Genomic DNA, 18,484 nt, shown 5'->3' with positions numbered 1-18,484 from the left:
GATCATATAGACTGTTTTTCAGAGCTCACTTCTAATTATTTTTACGAAGTTTCTTTAGTCTCAAAAGGACAATTCATTGTCCTTTACATCCAAAATTTGGGTGATTCATCCAGACAATGAGCTGTTAAAACAAGGAGCTTGTGTAATTAGTAAATTAGAATGACAGAAGAGCTGTTTTCATCATCCCAAATTGTATTGTAATTTGCTACTGAAAAGAAGAACATCATGAAATCAATAGATTAGAATGATGGAAAGGCTTTTTTCATCACCTGAAAATGTCTTGTAAAGTCATGACCATTTAAGGGTTCTGTTTTACAAAGTATGAAACTAACAGTTGATGAACTGCTGCCCAAAAACGTTTGAAAGCAAGCTAAGAGTCACTGAGCACATTGGTAACTAAAAACCTTAGAATGACAGGAATGGACAGCTGTCTTCCTTAACTGGCTAATTAATTGGATGCACTATTTGTTGTGCATTTTTAAAGATTGCAACTTAATTAAAGAAAAAAAAACACACCAACTTTTTATCATGAACTCTTTTCTTGTTCTGAAGGAAATTTTAAAGAGGAATAATTGTCAATGGAAGTCAGTAATTTCAATCTTAGGTTCTGAAACTGAGGCATTGATATTGTGTGGACATGTTTCCAATCGCATTACCCATCAAGTTTCAGTAGTTGCAGAAACCCAGTGTAAAATGTGTATGAATTAGCTAGTCACACATACACACACACACACCCCCCCACACACATATATATGTATGTATGTATATCTAAAAATGGATTCAATTATTTGCATTTATATGGGAATATTAATAGTGGATTCTAATTTTCTCTCAAGAAATATGACACATAAAATAAAAATTTAGTTATAGTATACAGAATTATCATTATTCAAAGGAATAATTAAAAATGTTATAGGTTAAACTTAATAGTGGTAAATGTAGGTCAAAATACCTATGATTCAAAAATTAAAATTTTTATACTCCAAACTAACTGCATTGTGTTGTATAACAGACAACTTTAAAATCTGTGAATTTCAGGAAAAAAAGAATGCTGCCTTTAACTAAATGACAGCCTCAGCTGCAAAGATCCTGTTTTGTCTAAAAGCTGCTTGGCTCCCAAATGTAACACAACTGCAGAAATCCAATGAGATTTCTATGACACTTTTTCTTGAAGTAAAGGAAGCACTTCAACTGAGCTTCCCTGCATTTAACCTACCGTGAAAATAAATCAGCTGCCTGCAAAATATAGTTGAGTCATTGTCTCTTTCCTGGACAAAATGTACACACCATTTGGGAATGCAAGACAAAGTTACAGATAGATGACAAACTAATGATCTAATATGATATGATATGATAAATGACTGTAGGGATAAAATGAAAACAATTTTCCAAACCACATGCCTGATAGGAATATGACAACAGTTTACTTTGCCTTCAATGCCAGAATTTAAGTACAATGAAATAAGATTTCCTTTGACAATCACATCTCTAGCAGACAGCTTAATGTAAATGCAGCAAATGTCAGAAACTTTTTTTTGTGCTTTTGTGCATCGAAGTCCAGTTTTGTTGTTGACAGCTTTATAATTTGCAGTGTGTGTGCATTCAGGTACATCAAGTGCTTTTACGCTTTTTTCTGTTGATGAAATTTTGAGATGATAACTAAATTGAAGACTAAAAGAAATGTCGGAGTTTTTGGCAGCAAAGCACTTACAGCATGGTAGATGTTTCCACTGTCACTTTCTTTTCTTCAAGTACTACTTTTATTTGCAGTGGGCATGTCTGTAAATTCAGAACCAAAACAAATACGTATTTATAACAACTTAAATCCATTATACATGTATATATGTGAATATATGTATGAATACCCATCCATAAATCGATGAAAGCATTCAAGATCTGTTAAATGATATTTTAAGAGGATGTCCTAGACAAGTCTGAAATAGGGAAAAAGTATAAATACAGAAGAAATACTAGCAGTTTGCGTATAAGTTTCATCACAAATTGTGATTATGTTTTGCAAAAGAAATGTGACAAAGATTATTATAATATGTTTATAGCTGTTGCCCTTTAAATATTAAATAATTAAATAGGAAAGAAATTGCTCATAATTTAACACACTGGTGACACTTGCAAAGATAAGATTGCTACAATAGTTACTGTACTGGATGAAGTACAGTTAAATCTCTTTCAGATTTAATATGCTTACAACTAGGTCAGAATTCAGAAATCAAAAACAGAACCAAAATTTGTCTCGATAGCTGGAGAAGACACAATCATTATTTCATGAACAGAATTATATATTTCATCTTGAAAACAGAAACACTTTGCCACAAGATGCCACAGATGGCAAAAGCTTGCATTACTTCGAAACAGTGACAATACAAAATTATGTTGGCATAATCTATGAGGGCCTTACACATGAAGAGAGTTTCCAGCTGCAAAAGCATTCTAGGAATTATCACTGTAGGCTTTGTCTGTCTTTATATACTCCTAAGTATCTGCCAGCGGCCATCTCAGATGGACTGAAGCATATTTTTGTTCTCAAGCCCTTCTCTTCCTATTGTTTTTTCTTACACACCAGCTTTCGTAAAAACATAAAAATCAATTTTCATTCCTTGTCACTACTCAGAGATAAAACTACTAAGAGATAAAACTTCTCACTCACTTTGTATAGGTTACCCACTGTCAGTATATCCAGAAAAGAATAGAAACACATCAAACATATTGGCAATTTGAGGTTTGGTGACAAAATCCTCTTACAACATACACTTTACTGTATTTGTATTGATATTTCACTCTAAATAAAATTTAAAGATTTGTTCAGTAATAACCAAGTTCTTTCCAGAAGATATAGGCCTGAAGGCTTGACAAGCAATTGTATTGTACAACACAGTAATAGAAGTGGCAAAACTTCATAGTCTAGTATAAGTCTCCTAATTTTAAAGCTACCCAAGTACTCTGTAAGATCATCTGCCAGGCCATGTAATACAGACATCTGTCTTCTAAAATTTTGAGACTGAAATCTAACCTGTTCTATTTCACAGGCTAACTGTTTTCAGGAAATGGTGCTGTTACTTGAGGTTTAGTTTATGAGCTGCATACAGAAATAGGACTGAAAGTAGAAAGGCATTTAACACATGAAAGGAATTTGAGCTCTGGAGATATTTCTTAGTCTCCTAAAGGAAGTCACTGTTCAGCTGTTAAGGATCAGGAGTGGGTATGCAGCTTGGCTCTAGATTGAACAGTTGATGTTGACTGTAGCTACCCCTGCTTGTTAATCTCCACCCATATCTGAAATTTTGTTTGCGCAACATTGCCTTATGCCAAAACAGTTTTATGGGAGAAGTTTGAACTTCCAGTCATGGGAAGCTCAGGTGGCACAGAACTGTCATTCCAAGCTGTTTCATAACCCACAGCTATCTACATAACACACCAGCTGCATGAAAAACTTTAGAAGCAAAAATAATGGATTCTTCCAAAATATTGAGAAGCTGAGAGAGAGCCAGATAATTTGATATCTGTTGTCACACAATAGCAGAGCTGGAACATGAGTAAGTGAATGGGAATTAGTTCATTTACAAGGGGTTCTAGTTTTTCTAACTGGGGGACTTCAGGGTGTGGAGTGTGCCAGTTCACGTTGCCTTCTGTCTGATTTGAGTGGAAAGCAGGGGTGAATTTGATAATCACTTTATCTGGTTAGTCCCTGGCTTGGTAATACCTTTTCCTGTAAGGAAAAAAACATATTTTCCTGATATTACAAAGGAAACTTTTTAATAAATATAGCCATATGTTTAGATTAGTTTTTTCATACCTAGGTACAAAATAAAAATAATTTCAAATAAAAATAATGTCTTTATTTTTCACTAATTACTTCTAATTTAAGAGGCTTGGCTTGCGTCCAGTTTACAGGGGAAAACAACACCTGCCACACAGAGGCAGGAAAAAGCCAATTACATTCCCATTGATTATAGTAAGGATGCATATGCATTACTGGAGTCATGGTTCTCATATTTAAAAATACATTGTTTTGATAATTTAATTCAATATTTTTTCCATATTGTGTGTTAATGTGCAGTACTGCTCAGTTTGATACCAGATCTTTTTAATTACATTCCTCTTAAATTATGCAGTACAATTCTGATAGTGCCTGGTAATCTTATCAGTCATATGTTAGTAAAGTGATGCCTTTTTTCCCTAGGACGTCGAAGTGTAATATGTAATTAGTCTGTCATTTTTATGAGCCAAATATTACATGATTCAAATCATGTTAGTGAATTGGTTTCTTTTTATTTTGTATTCCAGACTATTCATTCTGTTTTTTAAAATTCAGGTTTTCCAGAAATGGTGCAAATATGGCATAAAATACACAGAGCTAGGCCTACATCAGTGACAGGCAAAATTTTCTTTTTAAGTCTAAAAGTAATTCTCCCTTTAGATGAAAATGTGGACTCCAGACATTTAAAAACTATTTGAAAACACTTCTAGGACCAAAGAGAATGTGATCAAATAGAAAAAGTGCTTAAAATAGGGAAGAGTTTAGAAGCTGATTAGTTGGTGTGATTCTGCTGAACCTGAAGACTGCCTTGAAATACATCATCATCTTTGCATAAACACTGTAGCTGTGAGGAATAGCATCCTGTCCAGTGGGTGCTGTCATCCAGCATTAAGAAGTAAACTGTGCAGATTAACAAAAATAAAAAGATGTAATGGTGTGTTGTCATGTAGCTGTTTACATGTAAAAACAAAGAATATTAAGTTCTAAAAATTAGCCAGCTGTATTTAAAAAATATACTTAATAATATAGATGAGGGTGTAATTACAGCTTGAATCAACGCTGCAGCTAAACAGTGTTGAAAGTTAGTTTAGTTCAAAGTAGTGTACCTGTTTCCTCCTCTTCTTAAGCACTTGGAAGTGAGACAACACCAGGAATCATCCAGTAGATGCTTCTAAAATACGTAGAAAAAAATTTGTTTCCAGCACTGCTAACATTTCCAGTGTTGATAAAGACTGTAATTAACTTATGAATGTGTTCTGTATTTTAAAAAGAATCTAGTTACAGGAAGGAAGTACACATCAGTGATTGCAGCTATAATCCACTTTCCTTTTTGTTTTTCTTCCAAAATTCCTCAAAAATTGCGTGTGTCAAAAGTGGTTTGAACTGGACATGGTATTTTAAATATTTGTTGACTGGCCATAGCAATTATTTCTGCTAGTGGAAAAAGTTAAATAGAAGAAAGTAGAATTTTTCAGTTCAAGAGTGCCAAGAAATATGTTGCTTCTAGTAGAAGAATGACTTGGTGTCCATAACTGAAAATTGGGTTGCTGAGTTTCTCCTTGCTTGTGAAAATTCACTCCCAACCTTTTTCCCTCTGCATTTTGCATATAGAATTATAAAGTAGGGGTATGTAGCATCAGTATAATAAAGGCATTTAGTGCTGGGCAGATCCTGTATTGAGAGTGCCAAGAATTTTCCTTCTTTTTATCACTGTTTAGTACATAATTTCCCTTGTGCCTTCCAGTCTGTACAAGGAGAGTCAAGTCCCTGTTTCTTTAGTTCTCTGTTTCTCCTTTTCCTCCTGATTAAATTCCTCATTGGGTTCTTGTTTAATCCCCACAGAAAGAAGGGTTCTGTATGCAAGACCCTGAGAGCAAAAAGCAAGCAGCAGAGGAATCAGATCTGTGTTCTTTTTCCCCCTTATCTCTACAGTACTTTTAGCAGACTAGTCTGTAGCTGTACACAAGACAGCTTTAACTACCCTGAGACAAGAACCTCTTGTGCCTCCTATGGCCACATCAGTGAGGCTGCTCAGTCAATTCCATCTAAAGCAACACGGAAAACATTAATGAAAAAGAGGCAGATGCTTTCATTTCAAGGCTTTCAGAGGAAGTAGAATGTGTAGCCTGGCAAATGGCTTGCTAAAATAGCATATTCTATGTGTACAACAGATTGAGCCAGCTAGCTCTTGGGTTTTTTTCAGAGGAGGATCTTTTTGCCTTGATACCACAGCTTTTTTGGTGGGAAAGATACTCCATAAAATCCAGATCCTGCAAGAACAGAGAACTCATTTTCCTGATGACATTTTCAGTGAGCAATACAGACAGGCTGTCCTTTTGCTTTTGATTTTCTCCATTTGAAAATGTACTTTGATCTACTTTTGGTGCTTTATTAAGTGCCTTTGAATAGAAATAGCAGTTTGTTGGGCTAATGTGATTTTAGAAAGTTACTGGTGAGGCTTCTTACAAAGTATATACCAAGCAGAGCCAGAACACTTTCATTTCATTGAATCTAATGACGTCTTTTCTGTGTTTCAGAATTAAAGTGGCTCAGCAATCAGTGAGCAAGTTAACTGCAGAGAAGAAAGTTGAAACAAAGAAGATCAATCCTACAGCTAGCCTGGTATGATCTGGTTTTCAGTATGACATTCCAAAGTGCTTTTATGACACTATTCTTGTGATTCAGAATGATGGCTGGTTTCTGCTGCTCTTGAAGAGTGTAGTATTCTTAGTTTGAATGTAGTAGAGTGATTTTCTTCCCGAGGAGAAATGTTAAAGCTTATGCTCTATGGTAGTCCAACACTTACGTTTGAAATTTAGATGAGATTTGCCTAAGCATGGCTCTGCTATTTTAGATAACAAAAAGAGCTGCTTTCATGGTTTCTTACTCCCTTCCACTGTAGTCTCTTATATGTTCTTCCATGCTTCCAAGTACTTTGAAGCTCATTTCATATATTTGTGCAATGGCTAAGTGTCTGTTTTTTTAAAAACATTAAAAATCTTGTTTTCTCTGTTGAATAGTGGTAAAAGGGATTAAATCCCCATTTTATCCCTTGCTGTACAGGAAGTGTTTTCAATACAACGTAACAAGAGGTGTAATAATTTGTATTGTATATAAAACCTTTTCTGTCTGTGTGCAAGACACATGGGCTAGACCAACATTTCTCAAACTCGAGAAGATGAGAGACTAAGGGAATGAAATGTACATGAAGGAATCAGTGTATTATTTCCGTTCCCAGCAGGGCATATTGGTTGCAGATCAGGAGGCAAAGATATGAATGGCTGCACTTGCCTGGAAAGAGGTCATTAAGCAAGATAATCTACGTAATGCTAAATTAGAGCCTTTATGTCAGCAGAAACCTTTCCAGACAAAAGAAGGTATTAGAGTCACATGAATTTGAAATGTATCAGGTTTTCTGTAGCTGCTCTGCTCTTCACAGGTGTATGTTTTCAAAAGTACGTAGAATTTGACAAGTATGTAGCTAAAGCAAACTCAGCTTTTCCACAATAAGTAATGAACTGGTTTGGAGCCTTCTTTGAGTGCTCCATTGAATTTTTTTAATTAGAGAAAACTGGAACTGTGACTTAGTATTTCTCCATCTTCTAGTCCAAATGTTCATGGCAACTTGAGATGGAAAATTATAGGCAAGAATTATAATAGAACTCTTTTTTCTTTAACAGAAAGAAAGACTGCGTCAGAAGGAAGCCAGCGTGACTGCCAACTGAAAGAAGAATGAAAAGGATGGAGTGATTTCCTACCTTGCGTGATGCTTTACTACACCAATGGCCCAGGAAGCACCTTATGTTAGATACTGAATTCTGCTTTGCTGATCTGTTCCAAGACAATCCATTAAAGACTTATGAGTTCCTTCAGAGGGGTTTGTATGTTCAATGGAGGGAATTCTAAGAAGGTTTTTACATGGGAAGTCATAATTATTTTCTGTAACTCTTCCTTTCATTGCTTAAAATGCATCTTGTTGTTAATGGTTAATTAAAATACTCTATGCATAATGCATTAATATGAAAGAGCTAAAATGAGCATTTTGGATGCTGAGTTAAGTAATGACTAACAACCTGTAAGTTACTTACAGGGCTTTATGTAGATGAGAGAAAATATGCCATTCAGTTCACAAAAGACTATTGCTTTCTGTTACTTCAGCAGTAACTGAGGTAAAATTGACTCAAGCTAAATAATTTTACAGTGTCTAAGTATTGGATGTGTCTTTCTAAAACAGATTAAATGTAATTATAGATTTATGCTGTATTTTACTATAAATATTTTTATAGAAGCTTCAGCTTATGCCATACATTGAAATGGGAACAATATTTTGCACATAAAAAGGAATAGCTTCAAATTCTTTAGTTTAATGATTAATGGCATAACTGATTTATTGTTTTTATGGTTTTAACCTAACATTTCCTAAATTTTGAGCTTTGAAAGAAAAAATTATAAGATGTATATTTCTATTTCAGTATATATTGCAAATATCAATTCCATAAATTGATGAGTTTATTAGTCATTATTCATTAAGATACAGTAATATCTCTCCATGAAGTTACACATTTGCCATTAAATATTTGACTTTTAATTCCCTTGAAAGCTTTCTTTTAAACAGCAAATATCTCACTCTAAAATATATTATGCAGCCTGCTCTTGTTCCCCATATTTGTATGAAGAATGTGTCCGACATACCTTTTATTTTTATATATATATATATATCTATATCTATATAGATATAGATATATATATCTCCATAATATAGTAAGTAAAACTTGAGAAAGAAAGAACAGGGTCTTGCTGTCCTCCTGTAACATTATAACCATTGCCATAAAGTAGCAGAGCCTGAAAATAGCCATACTGAATATCCACTGTTACTTGAAGATTTTTACAGCATTTTAAGGATTCGGATTCTTGGGGGAGAAATCTTTAAGGTTTTGAAGAAATTAGCAGAAGTTAATGTAAGTTAAAAGAGAAAAGTGATTCTGCTTGCTGTCCACAGGAGTGAAACAGACTTTATGATAATGGTGTATGAAGTTGGTTACAAAGAGAAACTAGGTGAAGCAAAAAGGTGCAAAAAGCTAGTAGGTGAAAGGCGTTAGTCCTTTGCTTTGAAACTGGAAAAAATATACGTGAGACAGACATCAGTTATAGAGAAAATTCTATAGAGAGACTGTGATGAAACCGAGGCAAAGTCATCCCTAGAAGTATACATTTATATTAAGGAAAACAGCAGTTGTGGAGACCCATTCATAAATTAACTTAAAATTTCAGTGCAGGTTTCTTACATTAGTATCTCTCTCATTCCTGCATAAGTAAAAACAAAGGACTCAAGATTGTCTTGTATGTTTGAGAGTTTCTACCTGCTACACTCAAGATGTGTAACCATAATTGTTATGAAAGCGGTCAATAATATGCCAGCAAAAATAACCTGATTTGTAGTTTGACTAGTCCCACTGCAGAGAAAAAAAAAAACCCAAGTATTTTTCTGTCTTCCACTAAATAGGTGAAGTACATTTCTTTCCAATATTATTAGTGGTAAACAAGAGGAGCAATAATGCTTATAAAAGCCAAAGAACAATAGCAAGCGAGGAAATTCTGGTGAGTGTTTAAGCAAACAAGTGTTTATTTTTTATATAGTTTTCTGTCCATCATGAAGATAGCGTACAATGCCATTTGGCTTGATTAGAGTTTTGCAATGAATTGTTTACTTGAAGTGTTATTCAAAAAGAGCAGCACTGTTTGTGAAAAAGGATGGTCTTGAAAATTCCCATTAGAAGTATATTGTGGAAAAAAGGTTTTAACTTATTGAAATATCCTGTTTCAAAATTTCTAAATGTGAATTTTCATTTTTCAGGTCGAACTGACTTCATTTTGAAATGTTGAAAAATGTATATAAAAAGGGATTAAAATTAAAATTATTCATTTAAAGCATTTCTTGATCAGATTTATAATTCTTTTTTCAGATTATCAATTTGCCAAGATTTTGAGAATTGAGGCTATTTTTTAGAAGGTTCAAAAATTTACATAGCATAGGGACCTTGTTTCTTCCTAATTTTCAATTGTATTGATTTTCCTCTCAAGTCAGAGTTTCTGATTCCAGCTTCACTGATGGCTTAAATCCTCCACTACTAATTAAAGTATTTTTAAATTAAAAGAAGACTTCACCTAGATTATTTAATTCATGTTAAGACTCTTGGATGGAATTAATCAGCTAAATATCACATTTACACCCCTAGTGATACCCACAAGTGTCTTCAGACAGTGACTGAAGTCACAGTGGTAATCTGCTGGCTTTAACTAAAACTTTGTATTGGAGAGGAGATATTTACAGATAAATCTATGTAAGCTGTTTATTGATGAAATATTTAGATACATCAGGCATAGCAAATAGGCATCAACGAGCATTCATCTTGGGATCGCAAACTGTTACCAAACATGTTTTAAGCTTTAAGCTTTAGTTTGATTCCTCACTTTACCTTGATCTTCCCAGTTTGAGGAGAGTAAAAGGAAAGAGGAGAAAAGAAAGAAAATACAAAGATGGAATGGAACAGAAGTCTCTGGTATATGTCCACATTGCTGTCACAGAAGTAAAAGAGTGGACTCAATTAAGCCAAGCAGAACTAGCTAGACAGTTACAATTTTCTGGTCTATGTAACTTAAAATACCACAACACTTCACAGAAGTCACTTCAGTGACCGTGAAGTAGATGTGGCTTAGGGGGAGTATTCTGTTTTGTTTTGTTTTCATCTCTTCTGTTACCAAGCTTCTCAAGACTCTAAAGCAAAACGCTATTAAAACCCACGTTACTCATTAGGTGCTTATTACCCAAAAAATTGCATACGCTGCTGATTTATAAATGGAATTATTAGGAAGAATTCAGTCTAGATGAGGAGGTAATAATCTGTGAAGTGCTCTTTACATTATTTACATTACCACTTGCTGATTTAAAAAGGAAGATCTGAAAATATTATTTTCATTATGTTTTTACTAAACTATGAAAACTACCCTGGTGTTTTGCCATGACTAACCCATGCAGATGTTTTACCTTGTGTTTTATCATAGGGTTTTAGATGTATAGCTTGAATAGACTTATATTTAGACATATTTAACTTCCTAATTTTTGCATCAAAACAGAAACTATGATCTTCAGTTCCTGTACATAAAGAAAATTAAAGTAGAATGGCTGGAATATTCAGTAAGCAGCGAGAAAAATAATTGAGCACCTTAAGTGCTTGTAGGAAGGGTACATTTTTTGTAAGATTTCTGCCTTTCTGAATTGCTGAGGATATCTCCTCCAGCCAGATCTAAACAGCCAGGGTATCTCTGACTAGTTTATTTTTTTCTCTGCATGAAAACATGAAAAAGATACTTTGTTTTCCATGTGTTGTAGAGTGTTCTTATTGCCCTTATTTTCCAGTAAATTGTTAGCAACATCATTCCCAACTGAACATGGGGCAGTGGAAGACTGTGGAATACTTACTTAGTAGTACTGTTTCTTCATTGCTTCAAGCCAGTGTCTTGAAATTGGATGCCTTAATCTTATGTGGGTGTGGAATTTCAGAAACATCCATACAATTTAGAAATATTCATCTCCTTAATCTGTGTTTAGGAACCATCTGAGCATGCTATTTCAGAAAATCATGTCCACCTGGTTTTTGCTCATCCTTGGCCTTTTCTCAGTCTTGTTCAGTAGTATTATGGATCTTGCTCTTTTCTTTTCTTTTCTTTTCTTTTCTTTTCTTTTCTTTTCTTTTCTTTTCTTTTCTTTTTTTCTTTTCTTTTCTCTCTTCTCTTCTCTTCTCTTCTCTTCTCTTCTCTTCTTTTCTCTTCTCTTCTCTTCTCTTCTCTTCTCTTCTCTTCTCTTTCCTCTTTTCTTTTCTTTTCTTTTCTTTCCTTTTCTTTTCTTTTCTTTTCTTTTCAACACTTCTGGAATTTTTTTAATGCCACTTAAGAGAATTTCAGGATTTCCAGTCTGGAGAGTTCTCTTTGGCATTCTTCATTTGAAGGTAAGCCTATGTATTTGCACACAAATATAAAGAAAATTTTAAAAGAAAGTTAACTTGATTATAGTCAATAAATTGCTTCTAAGAGAGAAAAATACCAGGAGCTATGTGTTTCCTTGTGCAAGCAAGGAGAAACAAAACAGTATAAAAATTAAAATCAGATAAAATAAGCAATAAATTCAGAACTAGTAGTAATGAGACCAGTTAACCCCTGAAGGAAGTTAGCAAAGATAGTTGTGGTTTCTCCATTTTCTGATGTTTTCAAATCAGAATGGAACATTTTTCTGAAAGGTGTGTGTCATCAAATACAGTTTATTGGGCTCAGTTCAAATGTAGCTAAGTGGCATCCCCTGTCCATTGATTCACCTGTTCCAATAGTTCCTCTAGACAGAAAAATATAACAATTAGTATGTAAAAGACTTAATAAAATGTTCTCTTATCTGTAATGAAATATTCTTAGCTAAGATGAAAGAGCTCTTTATTGTGATTTTGAAATTAAAATACTACAAACAGTGTGGCGTAGAACAAAATAATGCAGGAAACCACTGTCAAATTATAAATATATTTCAAATAATTAATTAACATTTGTTGGATGCATCTTACGGTATTAACAAGGTAGCAGATTTATCTCTGAAATTCAACACTCTTTTGAAGATTCCCAAGATAGGTCTGAGAAAACTGGCATTTTGGATTGGACAGTGAGAAATCCCAGAATCATAGAAACCCTAGTTTCTTCGTAGTTGTCCAAAAGTTTGAGCATATGCAAGAGAGTTCACCTTGAGTACACTTAGTGTGGTGCCAGTTTTAAATAACTGTCTCTCCTTTCAGTGAATTATTAGATAGACCTGCTGATATCACAATCAAACATCTCCACTGCTGAGTAGGGTTTGAAAAATAAGAATTTTATGCAACTCTTTTATAGATCTGAAGTTCAAAAGCTGTGCAAGCAAAACTGGTAGAACTGTTCAAAAACACTTGGGTTTGTAAGTTTTTTTCAATATGCCTGCAAGACCTTTTCTTGTGTGGTTTTTTAAAAAATTTTCTAAATTTAAAAATATTCTTAACAACATTACTAAAATTGATTTTTTCCACTAGTTGAAACTGTGGTACACGTAAACTGTACTGTCTTACAAAATTTTGCAAGCTTCAACTGGCTTTAAATGATTTTGATTTGATATATTATAGAATTCAAGCTTTTAAATTAGGACCTGTTTGTAAAATTTAAGCACTGGATATAAGAGAATATATATTCTAAGAAGCAATGAAGTAAAAATGCTGAACTGACAAATAGCTTAGAGACAGAGAGCTCAACCTTCCTGGGACAACATTATCAAGTGAAATAAGCTTTTGCCTAATGTGGAACAGCATTGCAATTGCTGTGATTTCCTTCTGTCAGGTGTTATCTTAGACTAAATTAAAAGCTACACTTTTTTTTTTTTTAATTAAATATTTCTGGCTAATTTAGTTTCATAACTTTTCACCTCAGTTTCACCTTCAACAAGTTAATACTGAGTTAATAAGAAGCCTTTTTATAGAGGCTGATAGTGCTTATATATGGATGCAGTTTACTTAGATACTAATTCCTGTGGCCCACACAGTAAATATATCAATGGAGAACAGTGTAAGGTTGTGGGACTGGATAAAATCTTTTAGCATCCTGTTAGAAATCTGTACTGAACTATCCCAGTAGGGGACATATATTTCTTTTCTGTGGTAGGATCTGCCTCCAAAGGTTTTGGAGTTTTGGGAGCTTTTGGAGGATGGAGAAGGCTGTTGGCATGGCATCTTTGCTTTAGCCATCAATTTCTAACAGTTCTCAGGAGTTAAACTGCAGAATTCCCTGAGCATATATTGCCCCAGGGACTCCTGGAAGGGTGACTGGAAAATAAGGTTAAAAAGGAAAGAGATCATAGCTGTATTTCCAGATTAACGGAAAAGCTAGCAGACTCCTCCAAAAAAGCAAAAATTTTGTAAAGTTGTATGTAGCTGCTCATTAAGTTCTACAGATACACACAAGGTTCTACGTATTTCTGTCAAAAATGCTGCATTCATGTATGTGAACATCATTCTGTGCCTATTATTGATCATATGATTATTTTATATGAAGAGAATCACTTACATATTCTTACTCTGTTATTCTGCTCTGACCAGTAAAATATCAGCATCCTGACAGACAGCTGTGTTTCAGGTTTCCCAGTGTTTTCCTGGCAGGAACAATCATATTTTCCTGGAGGTAAGATGAGTTTAGCTGCTATGACATCTGCTTTCTCAGCCTCTCTTAATCATAAACTAGTACTTGCATCACAAGGCCAAATGATGGGGCCAGATTCTGTTGTCACTGATAACTATAGTCTTCATGGCAATTAGAAGTTAACTGGGGCACAACATAATACTAAAAATGTCAGGATGTTTTTGTGAAAGACATTAAACTTGTAATGTCTTTGGTAAGCTCACAGACATGAAGAGTACTGACAGACTGAGATTCATGTACTATATTGGTACTGACACATGGCATCCTTATAGGAGAAGTTCAAGTGACTTTAGAAAGGGGACCTGTAATACCTGTTCACTAGTGGATAATGTTTCTTTATTTTTTTTGGAATGTTCCACAAGATGATTTTTCAGTCTCTGAATTATGCATTTGAGTACTTTAAATGGTGCATTTTCTCTCTGACTTTTCCCAGAGGGACCAAGCTTGTAGTTCAGTACTTCTGCTTTCTCATTTGGCATGCTGTAAATACATTCCATTGTCGTTGAACAAATGCTCATCCTGGGCAACTATCCACAAACAATATGTTATAGAAACTGCAGAAGCTGGGTAGCAATCTAAGACTATAGCACTATTTCCTACATCTTGGACCATCAACAGTCAGCAAATTAACATAGATACTGTATAGCAACTGATACTTTTTAGTTGTAAAGACGTTTTAGGGATATATTGCCATTAGCAGCTAATCACTATAAACTGGATAAAAGCCATGTTGTTCTTATAATTCTTTTTTTCTATCTATTAGGATGATTTTTTGTGGTGTGGGTATCTTCTAGATTTTACATGGGAGGATAGCATTTTGTAATTAATCAAAACAAAACAAGCTCACAGTTCTATTCTAGACTTCTTTCATATCTGTGAGGAAGATGAATAAATAAAACTGATTTCATTCCATATAAAACCAATACTTCTTTCTCATTCTATTAATTTATTTATTTTGTGTTGCAGTCCAGTGTGTTTTAGAAGGGCTGTAAAGACATTAGGAGGTTCAAGTATGAATCTCATTCCTTAAAGATTCCCTGTAATGTTCAAATTCAACAAACTGGCATGGGGAACTCCTCTCCTATCACCATTTTTCCTCACCAGTTCATGTAATTCCTCAATCCTCCTCTTTTTTTAAAAGTAAAGTCACATGGTTACCAAACTGGATGTTAAATATCTAAGAAAAAAATCACATATTGAATGAGAAGAAGCCAGTTAACCTCCAAACCAAAACAAAGACCAATATAGCTTTACTGCACACAGTTTGAACCTTTGTTATTCACCTAAGTTGAACATAATGGCATTTCATAGACTTAGACAATCAATACAGTGTTTTCATGCATTTCTGTAATTTAGCGTTTTACATGTGGTAAGCTCATCTCTCCAAGTCAGAGACAGAACTGGTGTGTTTAGTAACATAATCGACTTCTGCTTCAGAGAAGACCAGATGTGTGACATGAGAGATGTATCTGAGTGTTTTGGCATTATGTTTTGTACATATTTTCCATTACTTATGCATGGGCCAAGTAAAGAGACCCAGAAACATACCTAGAATAATAATGTTGCAATACCATTGAAACAACAATATAAACCTCACTGTATCTTCCGTGTGGATTTTCTATTGAAGAAGTCCATCCTCATAACTTCCTATTGAAGTGTTCAGTTGGGTTTGCTTGAGCTTTGTTTAATTAAAAGATTATATTAATTCAGTAAATCAGGGCAACTTGTCTGGGGCAAGCTTCTAAGGTGCCTGATGCTACTGTAGTCAAGTGAAATAATCTGTGTGCATGCTTATCAGGCTTGTAGCCTGAACAACACACTTTCATCTCCATACAGCTTGGAAAAGGGAGAGACTCGAGAGGGAAATTTACCAGATTTTTTAGGTGTCAAGTTCAAAAAAGCTATGTCAAATTAAATATATTTGTAATATTGCATGGGTTTTGAAATACCAGTAATACCTGTTGCAAAGGGAGACTAATGCTCCATGTCAGATGGGACTGGATAAGGACTTTGCACAGAGAGTTAATAAAAGCACTGTTCTTGTAGGTGCTTTCAGCAAAGCTGTGAATGCCCAGATGATGATGACTATGTGTTCCCCAGGAATAACAGAATTATATTTTTTAAGAAATACATATGTATTATGACACTGGTTTGCGGGTGGGGGGAATGTCAGCCTCAAGAACAAAAGTTGCCCCTGCCATTGTACTTAAGCTATTGCTCTCTGTACTAAAAGCTTTGCCATATTCAGAAGTTACAGGAAGCAACAATAGAGAAATAGTAATATGCGAGAAATCAAGACTTGACTGATAAAAAGTGGGTTTAGCGGGATTATAGTATGATTTTCAACCTTCATTTAGCTATTTTGGATAGGTTTTTTTTTTTCCTTTCCAGTCATTTTGAGTTGAATATTTGCACTGTTGAACATTATTATTGTTGGTACTCTTCCCTCTCCTCTCTCCATATGACCCAAAATCATCAAAAGAGAGGCCTCCTTGGCTGCTTAACTTCTCTTTGAAGATGTAGCAAAATGGTAAATTCGCTTGCAATGCTATTAATGTTTTCTGTGTACCTTGCAAGTTGCACAGACATAACATCATTTAGGTCTCTGATGTCTATATGGGATTTGCTTTAATAAAATCATAGCTTTGCTTGAATGTTCACAAACACACTCAGCAATTATATATTTGCTGTTCCTTTGAATTTAAATCAACTTTGCATTTATCATCCTACAATATGTAAAGCAAAAATAATGGAATATTAATATAGTTTAGGGGGTTTTTCGTTTTCAGGATTTAAACTCCTTTGACTAGTTCTTGATTAAATATGTTATAAATGTCTTAAAAGAATAAACTAAATAGATTTAGGTGCTTTTTCCCCCCTCCACATTGTAATTATGTGTGTGTGTGTGTCTGTGTGTGTGTGTGTATGTGTGTGTGTTTCTACTGTGTATCTGAAAGTTTAACTTCCTCAAAAACCAAGATGTGCACATGATTGACTTTGTAAAAGTTATTGTAGTGGAATGGAGTATTTATTTTTAAACTAAATTCTTAAGGAGACATTGAATGTAAATAAAAGACTATATTTTCCTCCTCAGTATTTTTTATAATTTTTTAATTGTATTTTTTGCATGCACAATATATTACTGTGATACGGTAGGTTTTTCTGTTCGAAAAATTCTGTCCAAATAACGGCTTTTATTTACACTACTTTACTGATACAGTTAAAATCCCAGGTTCAGTGTGTTTGTTTAAAAAGATAGTGTTTCTCAGATCTGCAAGGAATTTGAATATCTACCTTACTGATGTCAATTTCTTGAAGGTATTATATGGGGAGGGGGTGCATCTGAAACAATTTGCACACATCTGAAGATGTGGATTTCCTTTAGCTCTCCCACTCTTGGCAACTTGTCTCATTTCCAGGTCCATAATATTGAAAAGCGTTTCAGTAACTCAGACCATATTGCCCACAAAATCATAATAATTTAGTATCTCAAAGGTTTGTATTATCCATGTCTCCAGACATTAATATTTGTATTCTGTTTTCTAAGGGAAAAAAAATCTATAGACTGAATTACAGTTTGATCTATATTTTACTGTTACTTTTCTAACTATATAGATAGCGTAGGAAATATTATTAATAGTATATTTTTTTTCAGTTTTCCTATAGTCAGAATAGAAAACATTTACAATTTAAGTAGAAAATTATGCTGTGGTTTCATTCAGCACCTGAACATTTTGGGGAGTACAGGACCTGGAATTATCATTACCAGCATGCTCAGCAACTCTCCAAGGATGGATATATTTTCGGCAGTTTTGAGGGGGATTTTAGCATCACACATCACATAAATTTAAAACCAAAACACTGACTTGCTTTTAGGTGTATCTGGAAACATTATTAATGTGTTTGCTTCAAAATCATTATCCTTAGCCAAGCAGAGGTTGGAATGACCATGTCAAGAGAGAGTAAGAGTAAATACATTCCATTAAGGACTTTGAAGATCACAATACGCAGGTTAAAAGAGGGAGTGGAGAAACTCAACAACTACAGCAGCATGATCGAACCGATGGATTTTGGGTTGAAAAGTTGCATTTCTCATCACAGAAGAGACTGGAGAAGACAAGAATCTAAGCAAGGATTTCAGCTACATAGATGAATTGGAGATACGTTGCCAAATGAAAATAATCACCAAGGTGCAGACATTACCCGACTGTGAAGAACAGTTTGCAATCAATTTTCTGTAGAAGAGAAGGGGACATGCAGGAACTGGAACCAACCTGGTCTAGTGGAAGGTGTCCCTGCCCATGGCAGGGGGGCTGGAATGAGATCATCTTTAAGCTTCCTTCCAACGCAAACTATTCTGTGATTCCATACCAGATGCCACAATGATGAGCATGTTAGAAATACCTAGATAGGCACTGAGCAGTTAAGCAAGTATGTAATTAGTTACATCATCCT

The 18,484-nt window shown here is 34.4% G+C and overlaps 1 protein-coding gene across 6 annotated transcripts in view; it reads left to right on the top strand.

The window, feature by feature from the left end:
* The window catches only part of FMN1 (formin 1), a 186,119-nt gene extending 168,997 nt beyond the window's left edge, over positions 1-17,122 (top strand). For 5 of the 6 annotated variants that reach the window (XM_085062047.1, XM_085062049.1, XM_085062048.1 and 2 more), the window contains 2 exons: positions 6,313-6,397; positions 7,456-9,706. In XM_085062047.1, coding sequence (XP_084918173.1) covers positions 6,313-6,397; positions 7,456-7,500 — 130 coding nt within the window. In that variant the 3' untranslated portion in view covers positions 7,501-9,706. Of the gene's footprint in view, positions 1-6,312; positions 6,398-7,455; positions 9,707-11,727; positions 11,782-13,929 lie in introns of those variants that run through there. The other variant, XR_014852599.1, reaches the window with a different exon arrangement.
* The last annotated feature ends 1,362 nt before the right edge of the window (positions 17,123-18,484 follow it).

This window comes from Lichenostomus cassidix, chromosome 5 (assembly GCF_008360975.1).
Source record: "Lichenostomus cassidix isolate B80296 chromosome 5, HeHo_3.0, whole genome shotgun sequence".
Taxonomy (NCBI): domain Eukaryota; kingdom Metazoa; phylum Chordata; class Aves; order Passeriformes; family Meliphagidae; genus Lichenostomus; species Lichenostomus cassidix.
This window is presented reverse-complemented; position numbering and strand designations above follow the sequence as displayed.